At 40.9% G+C, this 23,101-nt stretch overlaps 1 protein-coding gene across 1 annotated transcript; it reads right to left on the bottom strand.

Moving 5' to 3' along the window:
- Positions 1 to 994: 994 nt before the first annotated feature.
- On the bottom strand, positions 995 to 19,844 carry APOH (apolipoprotein H). Its single transcript, XM_063120034.1, has 8 exons — positions 19,736 to 19,844; positions 18,421 to 18,597; positions 12,681 to 12,777; positions 7,995 to 8,071; positions 7,075 to 7,263; positions 6,711 to 6,890; positions 4,539 to 4,733; positions 995 to 3,181 (listed from the first exon to the last, which is right to left on the bottom strand). Exons 1-8 carry the CDS (start codon positions 19,797 to 19,799, stop codon positions 3,114 to 3,116), a joined length of 1,047 nt encoding a protein of 348 aa, XP_062976104.1. The 5' UTR covers positions 19,800 to 19,844; the 3' UTR covers positions 995 to 3,113.
- Between the last annotated feature and the right edge of the window lie 3,257 nt (positions 19,845 to 23,101).

The following is a 23,101-nucleotide window of genomic DNA, read 5'->3' as shown; positions in this document are numbered from 1 at the left end:
ATGAAAGAATTTCATGTTCTGTGATCAGAGAAGAGAACAGAAACTTTACCCGTGCAGAGAGGATGCACAACAAAATAATTGCAATCCTCCAAATGGAAGTATTTATCACATTTGTTGTTCCTTTTGCAGTCTGAAGGCCAGACTGAATTTAATGAAGTTTATATGTAGTGTAGGTATGTTGAAGCATCACTCATTAATATATCTTTTGCAAAGTTGTCTGGAAAGTAATTTGCATTTTCTTAATTCTAGGGTGGTTTTGTATGTTCTGTAAAACACCTAATAAAGAACTTGTAATACAGTGACAAGCCAGTACATTTACGCAATGGGACCCTCACCAAACACAATTTCCTTTGGTTTGAGGTTTCCAGGCACATTTCCTGCTCACCTCACAATTTTCTGTTCGACTGTTTAATTATTAAATAAAAACTGAGCTTCTGAAAAAGCAGGATTCTTGTGTTGGACAACTTTTTAAAACTTTATTTCTTGCATGGCATGCTCCTACATATATGGAAGAATCACAGGACACTAGTATTCAAGGATATACTAGTATATTTCTGTAAACCACCCAGAGAGCCCTGGCTATGGGGGCGGTATATAAGTGTAATAAATAAATAAATACACCACCAAAGTTTGTCTTTGTTGAGAAGTCTTGGCAGTTAGTTTTACCTTATAGTTGCCTTTATTTTCCCCAACAATCACTGTCAACAACCTGATAAGGAGCTATTTCAAAAGGACCATTTGGCAGCGGTAGCTGAAGAAATTTTGCTTCCCAAAGCAGGCTCCAAATGCCCCTCACAATTCAACAGATGTGACACCATTAAGACAACAATTTGTGCCTTCAACCACCTCCTTGCTCCCCGCTGTATTTCAAGGTTGGACCAGTTCATTGGCTGGTCTTTTTCTCCTAGCCTCATATTGCAAGGATACATTAATGTTGACTTTATTATACATATGGTCAACCTTTTTGTGTGGAGCAGGAAAAGGCACCTTACCATAAAGGTTAGATAGCTTTATTGTATGTATTTGCACAGGTGGTTACTTATCAAAAATAGTTTCATGATCACATGAAAAGACCAACACACTATTGCTGCTTCATATATCTATCTTTCCTCATTTCACTTATCAGTCAACTTACAGTCAAAGCTTTCAGGGCAACTTACATAATAAAACATCACTTAAATACTGAAATTTAAAAGCAGCAATAAAACAATGTATTCAAGAGGAGGATAAGTAGCCAAGCAGCATGAAAAAGGACAGTTTGAAGATGCAGTTCTAAAAGTATTTAAAAGGCTTGTGAGAATAAAAAGGTCTTCACCTGGTATGAAAAAGTCAATAAAGTTAGTGCCAGGCAGACCTCTCTAAGGAGGGCATTCCACAGTTAGCGGGCCACCACATAAAAGGGCTGGTCAGAAGTAGGCACCTGGTGAATTTCGTATGGGAAGAGACAGGCCTTCAGATACTATGGCCAGAAGCCATGAAAGGCTTTACAAGTTAAAACCTGCATTCTGAATTGAACCTGGAAACAAACTGGTATAATGTAATCATAACATCTGGTTCCAGATAATACACTTGCTGATATGTTTTGTACTAACCAAAGTTTCAGGCAGACCTTTGTACAACACATTACAGTAATCTAGTCAGGAGATTATCAGAGCGTGGATCACTGAGACCATGCTGTCATCATCTAAGTAAGAACATAGGATTTACTATGGTGGTATAAGGCACCCTGTGCCACCAAGAACTATTGTGTCTCAAGTAACATGGATGTACAACTCCCCTGATCCTTTAGGGGGAGTGCAACCCCATTCAGAGGTGGATAAATACCATTACCCTAGACAGATGAATGACCCACCAACAGTATCTCCATCATATCAGGATTGACTGCCCACTACTGTGGTTAGGTATAGTGCACCACTTCATTGGGATCCAAAAAAAGAGAGAAACAGCATGTTATCAGTATGCTGGTGGCATTGCACTCTAAATCTCGAGATGAACTTGCTAAGCTGTTTCATGTAGATGATAAACAGTATGAGAGACAAGATGAAACCCTGTGGGAGCCCAAAGCATAAATGCCAAGGGGCCAAGCAAATGTACCCCAATACTACATTCTGGAAACAGTTGTCCAAATATAAGTGGAGCCACTGTGTTGGTTTCCCACCTGCTCCCAATTCTGACAATCCGTCCAGAAGGATAACATAGCCAATAGTATCAAAAGGTTCAGGATAACTTAATAGGGTTGCATTCCCCCATCTCTCTCTCTCTTTTTTTTTTTTTTTTTTAGCATAGGTCATCCCACAGGGCAACCAGAATGGTTTCTGTACCAAACTGAGGCTTCAATACCAATTAAAATGGATTAAAAAAGAAAAGTTCATCCAAGAGCAGCTGGGTCTGGCTGGACACCACAGTCTCAAGTAAGTTGCCCATGAAGGAGATGTTGGCCACTGATTTATAGTTAAGTCCTCTGGGTCCAGAAATGGCTTTATCAGGAGTGGCCACGTTACCACTTCCTTTGAGGAGTCTGGGACTCCTCCCTCTCTTAAAGAGAAATGTTTAACTTCAAACCCCCCCCCCCTCAGATATCACCTTCATGCCAGATGTAATCAACCACAATACGCAAATCTTGTCCGTATCTTCAAGTCTTAAGAATGGAAAGTCATCCATCAAAATCTGATTAGGCGTGCTCTGGATACATCCATAGATTGAACCTGTTGTAAAGCTACTTTGACAATATGTTAACCCCTACATACTTATACTCTGTGGCCCATTCAGACAACACGCTAAACCACACTGCTTAACCACAAAATGGTTAAGGGAATGCATAAGGTTAATACATTCCCTTAACCATTTTGTGGTTAAGCAGCATGGTTTAGCGTGTTGTCTGAACCAGGCCTGTAAGTAGCCTGAGAGTAGGTTTCTTAAAAAATTATAACATGAGAAAAAATGATCAAGACATTAAGTAGTTTAAATGCAAATGTGACATAGCTACTTTTAAAGGGCTGTTTAAAATATGCTGGTAGGGATATGCTTGCACTGGAGGTGGATGTGCTCTAGGAACGACTGTTGCTTCATTTACATGCATGTTTTTTTCCAACTAGACATGGAGATAGCACTTTTCAGTTAATGTTCCCACACGGTGTCATGTCTGCTACCTCTGTTTTCAGGAAGGAAAAGATCCCAGGTTCTGTTTAAAATAAAAGTTTAGGTAAGAATACTTATTTCTCAAGATGTGTTCCAGTCACAGTCATATTCCATAAATAGTGATATATAGAGAAAATATTAACACAGCCGGTCATTAAATGATAAACGTGTTCGGTTCAGCAGAACACTGAATATCAATCCAGGCCATGCAAAACAACTGGATTATTTTCACATTAAGCTAGGCATAATATAGGGCTTTTCTAAATGAGGCTTTTAATCCACCACTTTAACAAGGCTTCTGTTTCCAGATTCTTTGTGGGTTTAAAGATCAGCTCCTTTACACAGGTTTTTTTTTTCCTGGGAGTTTTCTTTTTCTGCCTTTCTATATGTTCCATTACACAGCCACTAGGTAGTGCTGTGGTATAGCAGAATTGTGCAAATACAGTGGAGCTTCATGCCACCATTCACAGAAGTACCAGACTTTCCTCATTAGAAAAAGGGGGGGGGGGGGGCTAGAATGGTTGCAAAGCATGGGAGAGGCCCTGGAGGATTACACTGTTATGTAAAGAACTCACAAAGTACCATGAATGAGGAATTGTGAACACACAATAAATGCCTCATGTCGAAAGGCTCATAGTGGCATTTCATCTTTTTTACAAATAAAGTTGTACCTAAAAGAAAAGTCAGCTTTTATGGGAATAAATTAGGATTATTATAATGGAATTACACAACTTCTTTGCCATCTGACTGTTTATATGTAATCTCTGGCCATGTGTGTGTGTTTTCTAAAGAACCCTGAAAGTGATACAGATCACTTTCAGACCCCAAAGTAACTTCCTTTTGGATGATTCAATGGGCTTGTTTAAGAAGTACAAAAAATATGGACAGCACAGAGCCATCAGGTCAATATGTAGGCTGAAGCCAGGATCAGTTTCAGCACTAATATAATATCCCCAGGAAGTTCAGTATAGGTGAGGACAGGGGAGTTTGCCTTGCTTGTACTGTGGACTACACGTGTCTCAAAAATATTACCCAAAAGACCACAAACCCTCTCATTGTCTCATGAGACATCAGGGCTTCAGTCCAATTCAAAACAATTGGGCAGAGGCTGATTGGTCTTCATAACACTTCAGCTTCTGATGATGAGTTCTTGTCTTTGTCTATACCATGTGCCAAATATGACTTCCAAACTACAGCTGAATTCCAATACTTGCAATTGCAGCATTTATTAGCATCCCAATACTCCCTTCCTTACAGTAAGTAGATAAATGCAACATCAGAGGAGCCCTTGCACTTCGCTTCTAAATATTGCATCTTTAGCCAACTCATTTGTATCAAGATAATGTGAAAGACGTAATTTCATGTGCTCCATTTACCAAACCAGAAAAACTTGACCATACCTTTGAAACAGGCAGGGGCTGAAAGATGGCCATCCACGCACTGAGTAGATACTTTATAACTACAGTGTTGTTCATTATTTTTACAGAAAAACCAGATGATCTCAGCATGTTGTATTCCATTTTGGAGATGCTTCACTTTCACTTTCTCCCCATTGTATAACACTGTTCCTTTTTTAGCAGGCATTTTACACGGTGCTGCAAGGGGGTCAAAATGCAAATAGCATGGTTGGAAAATGAAGCATCTATTGGTTAGTCTGATATCAGCTCATATGGAATCACTATGGGGGAAATGATAACAAGCCATTGCTTTATTAATAAACCTAGCAAAATTGGGCTGGTCGAGCCAATTAACTAACAGATGTATTTTCCACAGCAACCACGAACTACAATTCTTCCCTGTGTATCATCCTTGTATATCATCAAAATTATTCTGCCTCTCTAGGATGTCTTGGTGTTCTTAAGCAGCTAACTACATGCATGAAATGACAATCATCCCTTACTACTGACAGCTATTATTATACACCTATTCTAATTATAGATATTATATTACATCTGCAATATATTTATTTTAAAAGACCCCAATCCAGAGAATGTTGCTAAGCCCTACATGAAGAATTAGGCCATAGCTAGACCTAAGGTTTATCCCTGGATCGTCCAGGGGTCAAACCTGTTCATCTAGGTGACACACAGGGGATCCAGTGCTCAGGCAGGGGCGAACCCTGGATGATCCCAGGATAAACCTTAGGTCTAGCTGTGGCCGTAGTCACAACTAGCTTTGCCTAGATTGGAGCCATAATGATTTTGTTGTTGTTTAAATATACCTTGTATCTTGAAGTCGTTGTTATTATTAAGGTTCTATACATAACATTTTGGGCATCTATTAATTGATTACCCAAGGATTATGAGCCAGCACCTGATGGATTCTTATACAGCACAATAAATATAATGACACTGATTAGTATTTGGATTCAAGGTTCATTCCTTGTTTCATGCCTGGATGCCTTTTTTATTATTGCATGAGACATATTTTAAAGATACTATCATTGTCATTTGTAGTGAGTTTGTTAGTGAGCAGAAATATGGACTTCACAGAGTTTCGAAATGCTTCTAAGAGACCTGTGTAGCCTAACACAGATTTTTGTAGGGTTTAGCTGACAAGAGTAAGCCTCATTCCCTTTTCTCATAGAGTCTTATCTCAAGGTGAGCTGGGAGGTTTTCACTCCTAACCAGGCACTAGAAAGGCAATTAGTTTCCCAAGCTGAAATGCTTTGGGAACCTGCAAGAGGGAGCCCTCTTGCTTCTTCTGAGAGAGGGGAGGGATGCAGCCTCTCTGCTCCTGAGGGCGGGGGGGGGGGGGCATCTGGCAGGGGAGCCTTTAAGATCCAATCCACAAGCTTCATGCTTTGGTTTTGCTTCAGGGGGGAAAGTGCATGGTCAGCCTGGAGAACTTCTGCAGCTTGAGGGATGGCTGCCTTTTATTGGGGTGGGGGAGAATAGACATCCAGCTTTATGTGGGGCTATCCTCATGCTTAGAAGAAGCAAGAAGCTCCAGCTGGTGAAGAATACTGGATGGAGTGCCTGGTTGTACACATGCTACACCAGTATTGAAGCAACTGCACTGGTTACCTAGCTACCAAGCCAACCACAAAGTCTTGCTGTTGGTATATAAGACCCTGAACGCCTTAGGACCAGGTTACCAGGCGTACGACCTTCTCCAATACAGACCTGTGCAAGTATTCGGAGGAGGCCTTTACTAGTTGTACCCTGACTTGCAGACTGCCATCTCACAGCAACCAGGAAGTGGGCCTTCTCCATGTTGGCACCTAACCTGTGGACTGACCTCCTCCCGAGTAGTTGGGAGGCACTAACTAGCATGTTTTAGGCACAAAGTAGAGATCCATTCCTTTACCCAGGCGTTCCCTGAGTACAATTGGTTTTAATGCTTTAAGTAGTTTAATGTTTTTATTAATGTTTGTAAAAATGTGTTAGCAATCGTATTTTAATGCCTATCATAATGTATTTTAATGGCTTTTGATTTTTCTTGTGAACTGCTTAGTGATATCAAATATGGACAGCAGTATGCAAATTATTAAATAAATAAGTAATAAATAAATAAATATCCAAAATCTTGGCCAGTGTATTCTTACAGATATACCAGATGCTGAGTTATACCTCTGCAAGTTGGTTTTGGTGACCAGTGGCCTGTTTTTTCACACCTGGCTACTGTAGCTCCGTCGAGCACGTATGATGGATTACAGCCATAGGTCACGGTCTCAGCATAGTTATACGTTCTGCGAAGAGCAAAGTTTATAAATCCATTTTCTATTGCTTCTGGATATGGACACTGTACAGCTGTGTAAGGGGGGGAAAGAGTAACTTCATGAGAATTTATGATGCAGAAACCACCTCCAAAGTAGAACTGATCCCTCCAGGAAAAACAGCAAGGAAAGGATGACTCGGGGACAATTCAGAAACAATTTGCCCACCCTGCTCTAGGCAGTCTTTAAAATAGCAACACTGTATTTGAGGTACTTACATCTGCATTCTGGTAGCTCACTCCAGTTCCCATTGGACAGACAGCTGGCTGTTTCATTTCCAAACAGAGCATAAGGCGATAAACATTCAAATGTGATTACATCTTGGAAGACGAATATGTTTCCGGGATTATTCCTGTGGTAAGAAAGGGCTCCAAATTCAGAAACTGGAGGTGGAGGACAAATCACAGCTGGGGGGGAAAGTAAAAAAATATATCACACAGTATCAAAACTTTACTCTTATGCATATTTGGTTAAACTTCAAACAAAAGACTTTTGTCCCTTGTGGAACTCATTATGCAGTACTATGTAAGAGTATTTGCTAAACCTGTACCATTAGAGTATTTAAATCTATTTGAGGGTGATTTTTTTTAAAGTATATTATTTTCACAGGCAAATCATCCATGTATTCTGTCACATGTGTGGCTTATGTTCCCATGTGCTGGACTGCTGGCTTTTACTATGAGGTAAACTTTATTTTTCATATTTAGAGAGTGAAATGCTACATGTGTACCAAATTTCAGTTTTCTAGTGAAAGACATACCTCAACTATTTTGAGGTACACTTCACATACCCCATTTTGAGAGAGAGATGTACAAGTGTCCCCTTTTCAGATGTCTCTAATAATAGTATCTTAAACTCCAGGTCTACTAAATTGCAGATCTCTTGCAAGTATGCAAGTGCCATACACATTTGAAAGGTAGGGCGGGGTATGAATAGCCTATTTTGAATGGGAGAGGTATGACGTCTTATGTTTAGACATTTATTTTAATCAGGGTGTCTTTGATTACATGGATGCAACATACCAACTTTCCAGTAGATGTGTAACTACTTTTATATATTTGCTTCCCCCTTATGGAGGATCAAACCAACTCAGTCCCATGCATTTTTATATACATACATCCTAACTTCTCACACATACGTTGGCATTGAGGTAGCTTTGCACTCCATTGCCCATCTGCTAGACATTGACTTGTCGTAGGTCCTTGAAGAATGTACCTGAGAATTAACATTGAAATAACAGCAGTTTTAAGAATATTTGTACTAGAGCTTGACCAAAAAAAAATTCTCGAATGGAAAACATTTTGCTAGGATTCCAAGCAATCTCACCGAAATGTAAGGTAACAGAGACTCACTGTGCAATCCACAAAGTTTTTATTCAGTAAAAAAAACCAAACCTCTTCACACATGTACATCTGTGAAGGCTAGGAGCTGTCCTCTAAGCCTAAACAGCCAAAAGAAGCAAGGCAGTTACCTATCAACTAAATGGATGATTTCCCACCATGCCCGACAGGCTTTTACTGGATTCGTCCTTAAGGGAGAGTTCTCTTGACCCAAATTCTGACATGCAGCCAGTCTGGCGGTCCACCTCCCACCTCCTCTCAACTCTGCCCGCTTAATCCTGAGGCAGACTCTGGAATCTGTCAATTCTGGTGCTCCCTCCCCCTGCAAGAAAAGCTGAGTTCCCAAGTGGGTGGAGAGAAGAAAGTCTCTGAACCTGGGACTCCTGTTGATAAGCTTCTGGGAAGATCCCACCTTACTCCTGGATAGTCTTGGGGAATTTCCTCCCCTGCGTTCTGTCTTGTTTGAGCTTCTAGCTCTGCCTTCGAGTCTGACTCAGAATCTGAAACCAAACCAGGGAGCCTAGCCCCCATCTTGACACATTTTACAGAAACTGCTTTTAATTACGGTATATCAGCTTTTCCACAGGAATATCATGGTTTCTGTGAAATTTTCTATCAGAAATCTTTTTTTTTTATCTTGGGCCTGTCTCCTAATGTAGTCATAAGTAGTCTCTTAAGTTCTTGAAGTTCAACATAGCAATTCCCTGGTCAACACAAAAGTCAACCGGGCTCTGTAAATGTAATTAAGTGGTTGTGGAGAGGTCTGAGAGAGAGAGCCCAAGTCTCTCTCAGACATCATTCTTATTCTGAGCATGATAGCAAGGGGCACCAAACCAATTAAGTAAATTTGTAGAAAGAGATCTGGACTGCACTTGAGGAAGAGACAACTATCTCCCCTCTCCCACTTATAACTTGATTCCACGTGCCTTGTCATGATGGATATTTCACTAGTTAAATAAAATAAAGGCCTCTCCTACAACCTCATGTCTGTACACATGGGATATGGCCAGTCCCACAGTGTGCAGCAATTAGAACTCTTTAAAAAATGACAGACAGACTCCAACCATTTCTGTAAAATACAGATCTAGCATCCAATGGGCAGTATCTAATGCAACACTACCATTATGTGGTTATGTCTCATTGGTTATGACCCTAAGTTTGTCATGTGAAATATGGAGAGGAATGCGAATCAATGAAGCTTTAATCAACAACTATTGGAAGCTGCATCTTGTGGATGATACTGCAGTTGACGACCTGATCTGTTGCACTGCCATAAACATATCATAACTGTGCTCTAATATTTGCACCGCATTATAGTTACTGTCCTGTTTTTATTTCTTTAACTAAATAAGATGCTTCACAGCTTAGGAGCAACCAACCTAGAAGGTTATCTCCTCCATTCTGTTCCAGTACAATCTCTGAGATTGACCAAGAGTGCTCTCTAGAGTTCATTACCTGAGACACAAAAATTATAAAAAAGAAGACAAAGACGAAACCTGGACATTTTTCAAAGCATTGTTAAGATCTTCCACTATTAAAGACCAATTGGATATTTTGGGTAGCATAAAAGTTCAGCAGAGGTAGAGATGGGACATCAGAGTGTATTCCATCACCGGGAGACCAATTGCAAATTTGCTCCTCTGCACCCTGAACTGTTTTCAATCAAGGGCAGGATCTACACTACTGCTTTAAAGCACTTTATAAAAGTTTTGACAACTGTATATAGAGTGTGTCCTGGGCCCAAACAGTTGTCAAAACTGTTATAAAGCACTTCAAAGCAGTAGTGTAGATCCTGCCCTGGTCATTATAAGAAGTACAATGTAACTTTAAGAATTGGTGCCTGGATGTGCTTACTTTAGTCATGACTCCCCATCACTTTCCCCTTTGGATTGTAAGCCTACAAGCAGGGACTGTCGTGTTTTTAACTTGCGTACAGCACTTAGAACATTTTAGGCACTTCATAATAAATAAGTGTTAATAATAAATAAGTGTTTTTCAGACTTAGTTTCCTATTAGGTGCCAAGAGTGTTTATATCAGACCGTATCTGGTGAAAAATAAAAATGTGTCACAAATATTTACACCAGCCTTCTGCAACCTGGTGCCCGCCATATGTTTTGGACTGCAACTCCCATAATTCTCAGTGGCCCTGCCAGGAAGGCTGCACTAAGGCAAGCAAAGCTGTGTCTGTAAACAATCCTAAAACTGCATTGCATTCCTCCCGGAAACCTGGAGTTCAGGTGCAACTACATGCTTAAGCACTGACTTACAAACTAGCTGGAAATCATCTAGTACAGGGAGATTCGAAGAGGACTTTTAAAGCAATGGTCTTACCACTACCACATTTACAATGCTCTTCTGAGGGGAGGTGTTTGCTACACCTCTTACTGGCCACCACTGGCTGTCTTGAAAGCCAGGAAAGGTGACAGACAAGAAGGTGTGTGGTGTGGTTGGTCTCACCTCTTCAAGAATTCTGTCCATTTCCTCAGGCTTTACTGCAAACTGAGAAACATCCACTGACTCCATAATAACTGTGGCATCCAAGCTGGAACAGAACCAAACTATTTTGTCCACACACTATCTCAGAATAGTCACAGTGGGTCGCCAAGTGGTCCTTATCACCACCCTCCTCCATTACCTTCCTGTTTAAATAGCTTCTCAGAAATGCTTTTATCGGCTATGGAACAGGCAGAGACAACAGTTAAAGCTTTTCTGCCAATGATGGGAAAGGCTGTAACTGTTCATTTCCACCTGCCATATAGCTGTGAAAAGTGATTATCTGGAAATATGTAAAAAGGAGACTAATGAAGAATCCCTAATAACACGCAACATGCCTTGTCTAAAACTAGATGAAGGCAAACTGTTTTGAATGCCATGATCACTTGGGGAAGACTGGTTTACATTGTTTCAAAGTTCTAGGTTCTGAATTCTTAGATTTCAAGAAAAGTGAGCAGGGGTTGGATAAATGTAGATCTAGGTGGGCTCATACATAAAGTTAGATTTGGCCATTCTCTTCTTCTGCTCTTCTTCTGATTTCTATCCACATGGCTCCCCAGGGAGTCCTCACCCAGTATTTAAAATAAAGTCCTATGTTACTATTAAGATGAAGAACGTGTTTTGGACAAGTGGATACAATACATTTCAGTAGTACCTTTGTTCAGGTGCAATTCACAGTAGCATGGAAACAAATTTTACTCTTCAAAAGAGTATTATATACATTACATTCATCGCAATTCAAAGCGAAAGCAAGCCATCTCAATCACTCCTGCATTGCTATTTATGTGAATTTTGTGTGTGGAACTGGATTGGAGTCATAGGGTTGGATCCATTCTTTTATTCCACTGGCAGGAGCATCCTCTGAGCATAGTTGTTTAGAAAGGACACAAGGGGATTTTCACCTATTCCTCTCCTTCTGAAGCTGTCTGCAATATCTCCCCACTGTTCTGGAGGTCCCTCAACTCTCTAGAGCAAATTTTCAGGTGGCAGAGGGGAAGGAGAGAATTGCCAAGGAGCATCTCCTCTACTCCACCAGTGGAAATGCTTCGCCAGATCAGAAGCCAGGGACTGTACATGTGTGCTCCTCCAGTAACGTATCGGAAGCCCACCTATATGACCTGGCCGTATTGTTTGTTTATGTTCATGCTAATGAGAGAAGCTTTGCTGGCATGGACATTACTATGCAATATAGTCAAACCACATACATAATGCATTGCCAAAACACTGTGGGAGCCAATAACAGTGAAGCAGTTTAGTGGTACAACCACATCAAAAAACAGTAATGTGTTACATTCACTGTTGGGTGTGCCATTGAACATATGGAACTCATTGTATGACCTTGGGGGGGGGGGTTGTTGTTATACTGCTTTATCAGCACTTAGAAGCATGCCAAGATTGGCTGTACAGTGCTATTCTCACTTTTATTAATAATAATCATAATTTATTTCTTACCCACCTCTCCGATTGGATCGAGGCAGGGAACAACAGCAAACATAAAATACATAAAATACTAATTAAAGCATAGTTTACCAATTGACACACATAGCTTTCTTGAGCTACATATCAAACTATGAACAATTCTGTGTTAAATCAGAAGCTTGCATACTCCTCCACCAACAAAGCAACTGTCACCCTCTGGAGCTGGCTCAGCAGCCCATTCCATGCTTTTTGGCATTTGGGCATGGGGATCTGGTGTAGCTACAATGTAGTTAGTAGTTCTTGTTTGCAGATACAACAACATAACAATTCTCAATATCCTGTTCAGGACCAAGAGGACTTGGAAGCTTGGCTTTCTTTACTTTCAAAGAAGTGAAGCATGATATTTATAGTTCTTTGAAAACTAGCAAAGTAAACAGAAGAGCATCAGACATCATCTGTAGCTTCTTTTCTATATGACACCATCCCCTGCCAGGGACCACATGAAGCACATGTTAGAAAATTAATTTGTGGAAAATGAATGGTCCAGTTCCATAGTATGACAATAACTTACCCAGGATTGCATGAAAATCTTATAACACTCTGGTAGCTGATATCTGCATGAAGTATGTCTCCATTGTTCAAGGGGTCAGGAAATGGACATTTTCTTGCTGTTTTAACACATGGCAACGTTTCATTATTTTTTAGATAGACAGAAAAATAAACAGACATGAAACTGTTCCAGAGATGAGGTAACCAAGGCCTCAGCTAGACCTACCGGTCTAGCACGATGGAGGGGTGAGTATCTCGTGATATTTTTATCGCAAGATCTGCCTCTCTGTTTATATGTGGCGCGCGATGACCTCGGAGGGAGAGGACTTCGCGCCCGCCTCTCTCTTTTTTGGTTAAAGAAGAAGAGCGCATGAACAGTGATGTGCAAAAGGTAGCTTTTTTATTTTAAATTAATTTTCCCACTCCCCCTACCCCACCCCAATGGGTGCAGAGCTCCTGAGGAGCTCGGCACCCCATGCGCGGGTCCCGGGTCCTCGCGAGGAACCGCAAGGAACAGGGACAAAATGGGATGCCCTCACACATGTTCCATGGTCTCAGGATCAGCCCAAGACCATGGGAAAAGTGGGCTTGAAGGGGAGGGTGAGATCCCAGGGCAAGGGAGGGATCATCTCTCCCTGCTCCTGGGATCTCCTATGCATCATGTGGACGCACAGGGATGGTCCTGGGAATCACCCAAGGATTTCGCCCCATCTAGCTATGGCCCAAGTCATTCTAAAAGATCCATTACATATTTCATTCACAACCATCACTATGGGAAGTCTATTGGCCAATGAACCCACATTAAATTGCTGACTGGCAAGGATTCCTCTGTATTGGTGGTGGCTGGCTCAGTGCTGAAGTACCTGCCATGAATGCAGAAGGCCTCAGGTTAAATCCTTGACATTGCCAGTTAAAAAGATCAGGTAGGAGGGGATGGGAAAGATACTGTGCTGCTCAAGTAGACAATACTGGTCCAAGGCAGCTTTCTATAATTCTTCTCAGTAGTTTACTTGATGCAAATTGCCATGTGGAGGATGCTCTGCCATACATAACCACAAACACACACTTTGGAGGGTTTGAGAAGGCACAGTGGTGGTGGATTCTTCCCATGGCGGGTTGATCCAGAGCAGTTTGGTGCATGGAAGCAGCTGCCTTAGGGAGTAGCACATAAATTCTTTGTATATATCAGCCTTAAGAAAAAGGGAACTAGAATAGCTAACCTAAGTCCAGTATTGTGCAAGCTATAAATGACCATGACTTTCAAAGCAGTTTTAGAAAAGGCATGTTGCGTGTTATTAGGGATTCTTCATTAGTCTCCCTTTTACATGTTTCTGAATAATTGTTTTTCACAGCTATGTGACAGGTGGAAACTTACAGCTTTTTCCACCATTGCCAGAAAGGCTTTAACTGTTGTTTCTGCCTGTTCTGTAGCTGCTAAAAGCAATTCTCAGGAACTATTTAAAAGGAGGATAATGGATGGGGTGGGATAAGGACCACTTAGCAACCCACTGTGACCATTTGGAGAGATACTCTGTGGACAAAATAGTTTGGATCTGTTCCAGCTTGGATGCCACAGTTATTACAGAGTCAGTGGGTGTTTCTCAGTTTGTAGTATGTCCTGAGGAAATGGACAGGATTCCTGAAGAGATGAGACCAACCACATGCCTTCTTGACCGTCACCTTTCCTGGCTTTCAAGGCAGCCAGTATCGGCCAGTAAGAGGTGAGATAAACATCTCCTGTCAGGAGGGTGTTGTGAAGGAGGAGGAGATAAAACCATTGCTTTAAAAGTCCTGTACTAGATAATTTCATTTATAATGAAAAGTTACTTTATTTTGAAATAATCATTTCCAGCTAGTTTCTAATATTCCTTTAATGGACAAGTACCTTGAGGATATAGGTTCACCTCAGCTGGATGAGTGCAATCCAGTTTTAGGCTTGCTTATAGAACAGATAAAGCTTTGGTTATTTTTGTGCAGTCTTCCCAAACTGGTTCTTTCCAGACATTTTGGACTTCAACTCCCATCAGTTCCAGCTAGCATGACCAATGGACAGGAATGGCGGGAGTTAGCCCATAATGCCTGGTATCCACCACAACTGGAGGGCACCAGTTTGGGGAAAACTGTTTTAGGCAATGGCCTTTGCTGGGAACAGGACAGGGTGAATTTGTTCCTTTTAATTCTGTTTTGGTTACAATTGACCATGGTCTGCTTATGAATAGCTTGGCTGGGTCAGGACTGGCCAGCACTGTTTGATAGTGGTTATGGTCCTTTCTGCAGAGCTGATTCTAGAAGTTGGTGCCGGTGGCTCTTGTTCAAAGCCTTGGCTATTGGCCTAGCCTTCTATTTTGCTCCCCATTCTATTTAACAGTGACATTATGGGCTCATCTACACCTGCAGCCCTTTGGGGAGTGAGGAGGGATGATTACAGAATTTTCTACTTCCTGGATGGTCCCTCAGGGGCCACACGCCAGCAAGTTGTCCTGGAAGTAAAGAGGGACATTCCAGGGTGCCCCCCTTTTTTTTAAGAGGAGACATTTGCACAATTGTGCAATTGCACAGGCACGATCCTGCATGAAGGTGAGGTTTTTTTAAAAAAGAAGAAGAAGAAGAAGAAGAAGAAGAAGAAGAAGAAGAAGAAGAAGCAGCAGCAGCAGCAGCAGCAGCAGCAACAGCAGCAGCAGCAGCACACACCACACTCAACAAACTCAGCACTGGAAGATGCTGAGCTCCAACGTTGTGACCAATCCGGGATAAATGGCAGATATAGGAGGATATTGCTGGAGGAGGGATTTTTTGGTGTGATGTCAGCAATATGCAAATACTACCCAACTCTGTAGCCCTCTTCAAAAATCAGACCACACAGTCAAAGGCCAAATCTATACCTTGGGTCATATCATTAAATGTAATAAATCAAATCAAATCCCCAGAAGTGTTGTTTTTAAATGGATACCGTTGTTTTTATACTGTTTATGTTTTTCATGGTTTTAAATTTTGTATACTTTTTAATGTCCACTGTTATTAACTTTTGTAAACCGCCCAGAGAGCTTCAGCTATGGGGCAGTATATAAATGTAATAAATCAAATCAAATCAATCATTACAATCCCATCATAGTAACACTATTTCCCTCTTGCACATTTATATCTCGTAGGACACACAGTGCCATTTGTTGCACTCTTATGGATAATGTGGAATTAAAAACAGGAATTTAACACTACAATAGAAGTATATGGATTACATAAGGTACCCCAACAGTGTTCAGTGCATTTCAATACCACTATAAAGCAGTGGTATTGAAGTGGGGAGAAATGGAAGCCAGGTCGTGCATAGCTACCCCATTGACATCAGGTCAGGATGTCTGAAAGGGCCTTATTTCTCTTTTCATCACATTCCAAGGAAGCTGTTGATGGTTGTGTTTAAGGTAGGTAATGGATTGGATGAGGACCAACAAAGGGAAATTTAATTCAGACAAGCCTGAGGTGCCCCCGGTCAACAATACAGCTGATACGGGAATAGGAATTCAATTTGTTTTGGGTGAGGTAGTGATCTCCTTTGAAGATTCAGACTTGTGGATGTGCTTCTGGGTAGGATCTACACTACTGTTTTATAACAGTACTGGCACCCAGTTCATCTCTGAGCCTAATTCAAAATGCTGGTCATGACCTTTAAAGCCCTACAGTTTATGACCAGGTTACCTCCAATATGAACTTTCCTGTGCACAGAGATCTTTTGGTAGTATCTGAAATATGCTTGGTAAGGGTGCAGGAGAGGATTTTTGCAGTCGCTGTACCCAGGCTCCAGAATTCAGCCTTCAACAGAGCTGCAACTATCCTCCTGTCCTAGCAGACCTTTGGGCTGGTGAATTGATAATTTCATGTAGGCTGATGGTGATTTTGCTGCACTTATTTCTAGCTTTTAGTTTAAAACCAGAGTGGCTGCTATTTTTATTTTGTAGATTTTTTTTTAATGATGTGCAATTTCACTCTCTCCTTTTATTGTATTTTTGTTTTGGGGTTGTTGGCTGCCTTGGGCATGCAGTCTGGAAAGGCAGGATAAAAATGTGTATAATAAATAAGTAAATAGATATAACCATAAAAGGCATAGGGACTTTTCTCATTTTAAAAATGACAATACTACTTAGAGCCTGACACTAAATAAATAATTGTAATTCTAGTAACAACATTTATTCACACATTTATTTGGGGCGTTTATATCCTGCCTTTCTTCCTAATGACAGCCCCCCTCAGGCAGCTGACAATAAGTGAGAATGAATACGGAATAACACGCAATTAGATCATTTAAAAGGCAGTTATAGCTTATGTAGGGTTGACCATATGAAAAAGAGGAGAGGACAGGGCTCCTGTATCTTTAACAGTTGCATAGAAAAGTGAATTTCAGCAGGTGTCATTTGTATATATGGAGAACCTGGTGAAATTCCCTCTTCATCACAACAGTTAAAGCTGCAGGAGTTACACTAGAGTGACCAGATTTAAAAGAGTGCAGGGCACTCTTTAACTGTTGTGATGAAGAGGAAATTTCACTAGGTTCTCCATATATACAAAAGACACCTGCTGAAATATCCTTTTCAATACAACTGTTATAGGAGCCCTGTCCTCTTTTTCATATGGTCACCCTAGCTTATGAAGGGTTGTTTTGGGGGTGGGGGAGGAGGATGAAGGATCTATACTTTCCAGGCCTTAAATCAGGGGTGGGCAACACATAGCCTACATAAAGTTTTACTCTACCCTGTGCCTGTTTGGTGCATTCTCTTCCCCTTCTTATTGTTTTATTATGATTTTATTAGAATGTAAGCCTATGCGGCAGGGTTTTGCTATTTTATTGTTTTACTCTGTACAGCACCATGTACATTGATGGTGCTATATAAATAAATAAATAAATAAATAAATAATAATAATACTGCCTGCAGCCTTGGCCATAAGTGTAGCTCTGGCCATCCCAGTCATCAAATTTGCTGCTGTGGAAACAGGGGTGTCAGCAAAACAACCTGTAATAGTGCTGTAAAACAGCTAAATTTAGCTTTAAAGCCAATTGTTTTGATGATGATGATGATGATGATGATGATTATGATGATGATGCCAAATTTGGGGTTAGGGTTAGCCCAGGGCAGGGTGGTGGTGGTATGAGGAGTTGAAATTAATTCCAGAACCCCTGAAGTTGCCACTCCTTGCCTTAGATGCTGCAACTGCTGCTGTGGATTTTTCAGCTGATTGCTGAATTTTTCATCCACGAGCCATCTTACCTTAAAAGCATGAAAAAGAGACTTTCCCCTAAGCCATTATAGTTGACCCATATGGCAACACTGTATCTGCATTGATATCCAGATGTTGGCTGTACAGACAATGCAATTCAAATGTTTATTGCCATTGACTCATGGCAAACCATACTTCAAGTAAGCCTTAAAACTTTGATAAAGCAGATGTAAGCATGATGTGATGTCACTTCAAGGCTAAGGTTAATTATCTGATTCCCGTGCTGTTGCTGAGGGAGATAGGGTGGGGGGAGGGAAACATAAGGAATGTGGAAGATATATTGAATCCTCCACATAACTGTAGAAATGTGGAAGATTCAGTATATTTAGAATTAAAGAAGAGATTTTCTGAAGGCAGGGAAATTTCATCTACAAAAACATATGAAGCTGGAAAAAATACATTAAAGAATTGAAAGCAAAACATTGCTTCATACTGTAATTAGGGTATGTTAAGTAAGAAGGCAAGGAGACACATCGTAAGAAAGACCTACTTACGTGTACACGTCAATGTGATGGCAGGCCATCTGCCACTCAAAGGGCATGTATATCTCCTTGAGCCTGACTGAGGAATATAACCAGTGTTGCAACGGTATGTAATTTCTTCTCCAGAATAGTATTCTGCCTTGTCTATGTCAACGGTAGCGAATGGTATTTCGGGTGGTCGGGGACAGACTAGAAGATACAGAACACTTTCACAAGAACTGCGGTTCTCCCGTGTTATTGGAGCAATGATATAAACAGGTAATAAATAAATGTCATTACTTTTGTTTTCACAGATGGAATTAACTATTTACCTAAAGATGGTGAATCAAAGAAAGAGACTGATGCAGGATCGTGATTCACTCCTGCATCAGTCTTCTTAAGTACAGTAGCAGTACTTGGCTTTTGATGACAGCCGCTTGTTAAATACTGCCTTGGTCCTCATGTCAGATTTCAGGTTTGTTGACCTTAATTGCAGGAAGGTTTGTTAGAAGGAAAGCACAGAGGAGAATTCTTTCCAAAACCAGAGAAACATTTAGGGATGCTTTTAGGGGCTAAAATATCATAATGCAATTAGGGATTTTGTGGAAATGAAGCCTCTGACAGTGATTGACTAAGCTGGTCTAATGTCACAGATTGCCAGGCAGAAAGGTCTCTGGTGTCCTCTGAGCAAATGGCCCAGCTTCTAGAAAGAAGTACAGAAAGCAAAAGGCCTAGGAAATAAAGAGTCTGTAGACTTTTGAAAAAGAAAATTTCAGAAGAGAAATCATGTTAGTCTTTAGCAGCAAAAAGATAAAAACTCATGCAAGCCCTTGAAAACTGGTAAATATTGTAGCAATATTTTTCATAGGCAATAGTGTATTTCTTCAAAACTTGATTTTATTTTATTTATATCTATGTCACTTTTCAGAACTGAAAAGTTTCCCCAAAGCGAATTACAAAATAAATAATAAATAAAATATCCAGCATTAAAACCACAAATATATGAAAAAGAAGAGCAGCATAATATAACAGCATAATGTATCAACCAAAACAAATCCTAAATGTCACAGAGTTTATTCTGCATGTTCAAGAGACTTGCTAAAGGTCTTTCAGGTTTACATCCTATCTGAGGGGCTGCTGTAGTGCCATACATCAAACCATGCCTTGGCATGTTTACTGTGCAAGATATTATGGGACACCCCTTGGTAGTTAAATGTAAGTAATAAGAAGTAATAAGAGTCAGAAATCCTTGCCGATCTACTTCCAATCACACAGAACTCTACCAATAGATCTCTACCAATAGATCCATATGTACATTCTGCCCATCCCTGTTAGTAGAGGCACTTACCATTAACTGCCAGAGTAGTATGGGCTAGGACAACTATCCATAAGATCAGTGGGACAGGAGACATTGTGGCTGAACTGCAGGCTGCCAAAATGAGCCCAAACACAGTACTTTGCCTCCTCAAATAAACACATCAGAAAGGCTAAATATTAACTCTCCATATTTATTTGATTAAACAAAACCAAAAAGAAAAGGGTCATGGATGGAGAAATTCCTGTTAATGATGGGTAAAAAGATAGAACAGCTAGTCATTCATGTTATGAAATACTTGCAAGAATGCAGATAGTCTTGTTTGGAAATCTTTTGTACACCTTATCTTTCAGGACTGAATGTTTCATTGCCCAGATGTTATCAAATGTAGATGGGGGAAGAAGCTGATAAGTTGGATGTGCTCTCAATAGAATTTGTTGTTTCCTCTTACCAACATTTGAAAACTTGTACCTATCTCATTACTTTGGAAATTTTATGTCTGCCAGGGACCATTTTTCCTCTGGAAATATATGTTTAATATGTGAAATGAAGGCTGCAATCCTAAACCCACTTAATTCAACATTATTATTTCTGAATAGATACATCTAGGATTGCACTGTGAATGTTGCACAGAACAGCTTTTAAATAATAAAGGTACAAAGTAAATATAGTGCAGCAGGAAGACAAACATATGGATGACCGACAAGCAATCCCACTGAATTAAATGGGCCTACTCCTAAGTAAGATACGCTGAAATAATAACTTGTACATAGAATGGTGGCCCATCCTCAACTTGTTTACTTGAAAGCCAGTCCCAGTGAATTCAATGAAACATGCAAGACCTCCAGTCCCTGCCCTTCAGATATGGTTGGACTTCAGCTTGTATCAGCCTCAACCAGCATGGCCAATGAGCAGGAAATGTTGGAGTGGTCCAACAACATCAGGTTATATTATACTTCATTTGGCATTTTAATACCCATTGTCTCATCCTGGAGAGATCCTCTCAGAGATCTTTGCACTCCCCTTTTGTTTTAACCACACTAAATAATTTGATGTCATTAGCAAACTTGGGCCCTTTCTACACCTAAGGATTATCCCAGGAAAATGGAGGGATCGTCCGTGCCTGCTCCCGGGATCCCTTTGAGTCATTTGAATGCACAGGGATGATCGGGGGTGGGGGGAGGCAGGTGTAGAAACAGCCATAGCCTCTTCTTCTCTGCCCACAGATTGGAAGGTCTGCAGTGTCCTATGGCCCCTGAAACACCCACCCATGGATCCTAGGACCGTAGCCTGATTTGTTCAATATTTCCATACAACATTGTCTTAAATAGCTACATGACACAGGAGCCTTGCTAGGGTGGAAAGAGGGGGAAATGGCAGTGCTCTCTCTCCCTCTCCCTCTCCCTCTCTATCTCTGTGTGTCTGTTCCAACAGACATTTCCCCTTCTGCTTTTACTGGTTTCCCCATCCTACTCCTGAAGACCTTCTTTATTTGCAGTGAAAGTACAAACTTTTACTGTAATACCAAATGGCTAGTAATTCATTAATCTGCTTGATCAATAGTGCTTCTGAGTAAGTTCCTCATTTCACTGGTTAAGGGATTATAGAGATATTTCCTAAGAAGTGGATAAAGCATAAGGCATGACATCAGCCCCAAAGTATATTTTCTAAGCCTGCAAAAATGTGACTTTTCAATTACTCCAAGCTGTACGGTTCTATGGCTCTGGCAAGTAAAAGAATTTTAAAATATTTGTGATACAACCCTCTTTCAAAAATAAAGAACGGAGTCACAAGCTCCCAATGTTGATAATGTTCACACATGATGAGTTCACTGAACTGGTCAAAGTCTTAAAGACTGGCAAAATTCCAGGTAAAGATGGTTTCCTGTCTGACTTTTACAGACACTTTTAAGCTCCCTACAGAGATATTTAATTAAATGTTCACCAAAGGCACATTTCCATCATCCTGGTTCTTGCTCAAGCTCATTGTATTACCTAATCTTAGTCATAGTCTCCTGAGTGGGATCTACATGCTGGTGGGGGTATGCTGTGATTGGATGAGGCGATGCACTGTATTCTATGCTCTGTTGTGGTGACATGGGCTGGGCAGCTTGTCAACGCAGGAGTGGCTATTTTTATTTTCTCCTTCTTACTGAAGTCAATGGCAGACTTTTGGGCCCTTTTTACACCTCCCAGCATTCCGGGAGGGAGTGGGGAGGCTCTTGTGATATCCTGATTGCGAAAGCCTCCCCCAGAATGCACATGTGGTGGCAACGTCCCAGGACGAAGCAGGGATGTTGCGGGTGCCTTTTTTGTCTTCTTTTTTTTTAAAAAAAGCAGCAGGGCCAGTTGTGCAAGAATGAGACCCTGCTCTACTGAAAATGTAAGTTTAAAAAAATAAAAAACCCGAAATTGGTCCCCAACCCCCTCCCTGCCATCCCAGGGGTGGCAAAATTGCTGCCACCCCATCCCCTGATGGGCACGGAGCTGCACTGCTTGGCTCCATGCCCATTTCTGGTGCCGCGCTAACACACCAGATGGGACAGGCAAAACACCTTCCGCAGTCTTGGGACAAACCTGAGACCGCAGGAAGAATCAGGTTTTCCCAGGGTTTCTTTATCCCAGGGAAAACCTGTGCCCGTCCCCTTTGCCCCTGGGAGTCCCTGTGCATCATTTGGATGCAGAGGGACTCAGCAGTGACCAACTTGGACTATCAGGCTGGTATAGACATGGCCTTGGTCCAGGTCCAGGTTTGGTGTAAGGCTGCATGCCTATGGTTTGGTGGAGTATAGAATATGATTAAGTGTGTTCATTCCCTCTGCCACCCACATCTAGGTCATGGCTCTCTCCTGTTTTGGCCAGTCCACTCCCATTTCTTTTCCAGCAAAATGGCTGCCTAGCTAGGCAGTTCCATCACCATATCTTCCATGATAGTAGTATATGTCAGGTTCTACCAGCATAACTCAACTTTGGCCAAATCCTACAGCCTCTCAGCCAGGTGAAATTGAATATAAAAATATGCCTTTAGTCATGATATTAACTATTAATGGTAAGTATTTTTCTATGAACCAATGTAAAACATAAAATATTGTCATATGACATTGGTTTTGATCTTAACATTGTTTTGGTTATTTATGTTTATATTTATAATCTAAAAAAAAAAATTATGATGCGCCACTCCCACTGTAAGAGACTTTCTTACATTATGTAATTTCTTTTCCCTCTCCAAGGCACTGCAGCAATATTGCTATGTAGCTTCCAGACTGGGCTTCCTAAAATATGGCTCTGAAAAATAAATTGAGATGCCGCCAAGAGTAATTAAGCTGAAACCAAGATGGCTTTGCTCGAAGTGCTTACTTGCAATTTGTGCTCTAGGAAGATTGATAAAAGACAGAGACAG

This window comes from Elgaria multicarinata, chromosome 3 (genome assembly GCF_023053635.1).
Source record: "Elgaria multicarinata webbii isolate HBS135686 ecotype San Diego chromosome 3, rElgMul1.1.pri, whole genome shotgun sequence".
NCBI classification, from domain to species: Eukaryota; Metazoa; Chordata; class Lepidosauria; order Squamata; family Anguidae; genus Elgaria; species Elgaria multicarinata.
This window is presented reverse-complemented; position numbering and strand designations above follow the sequence as displayed.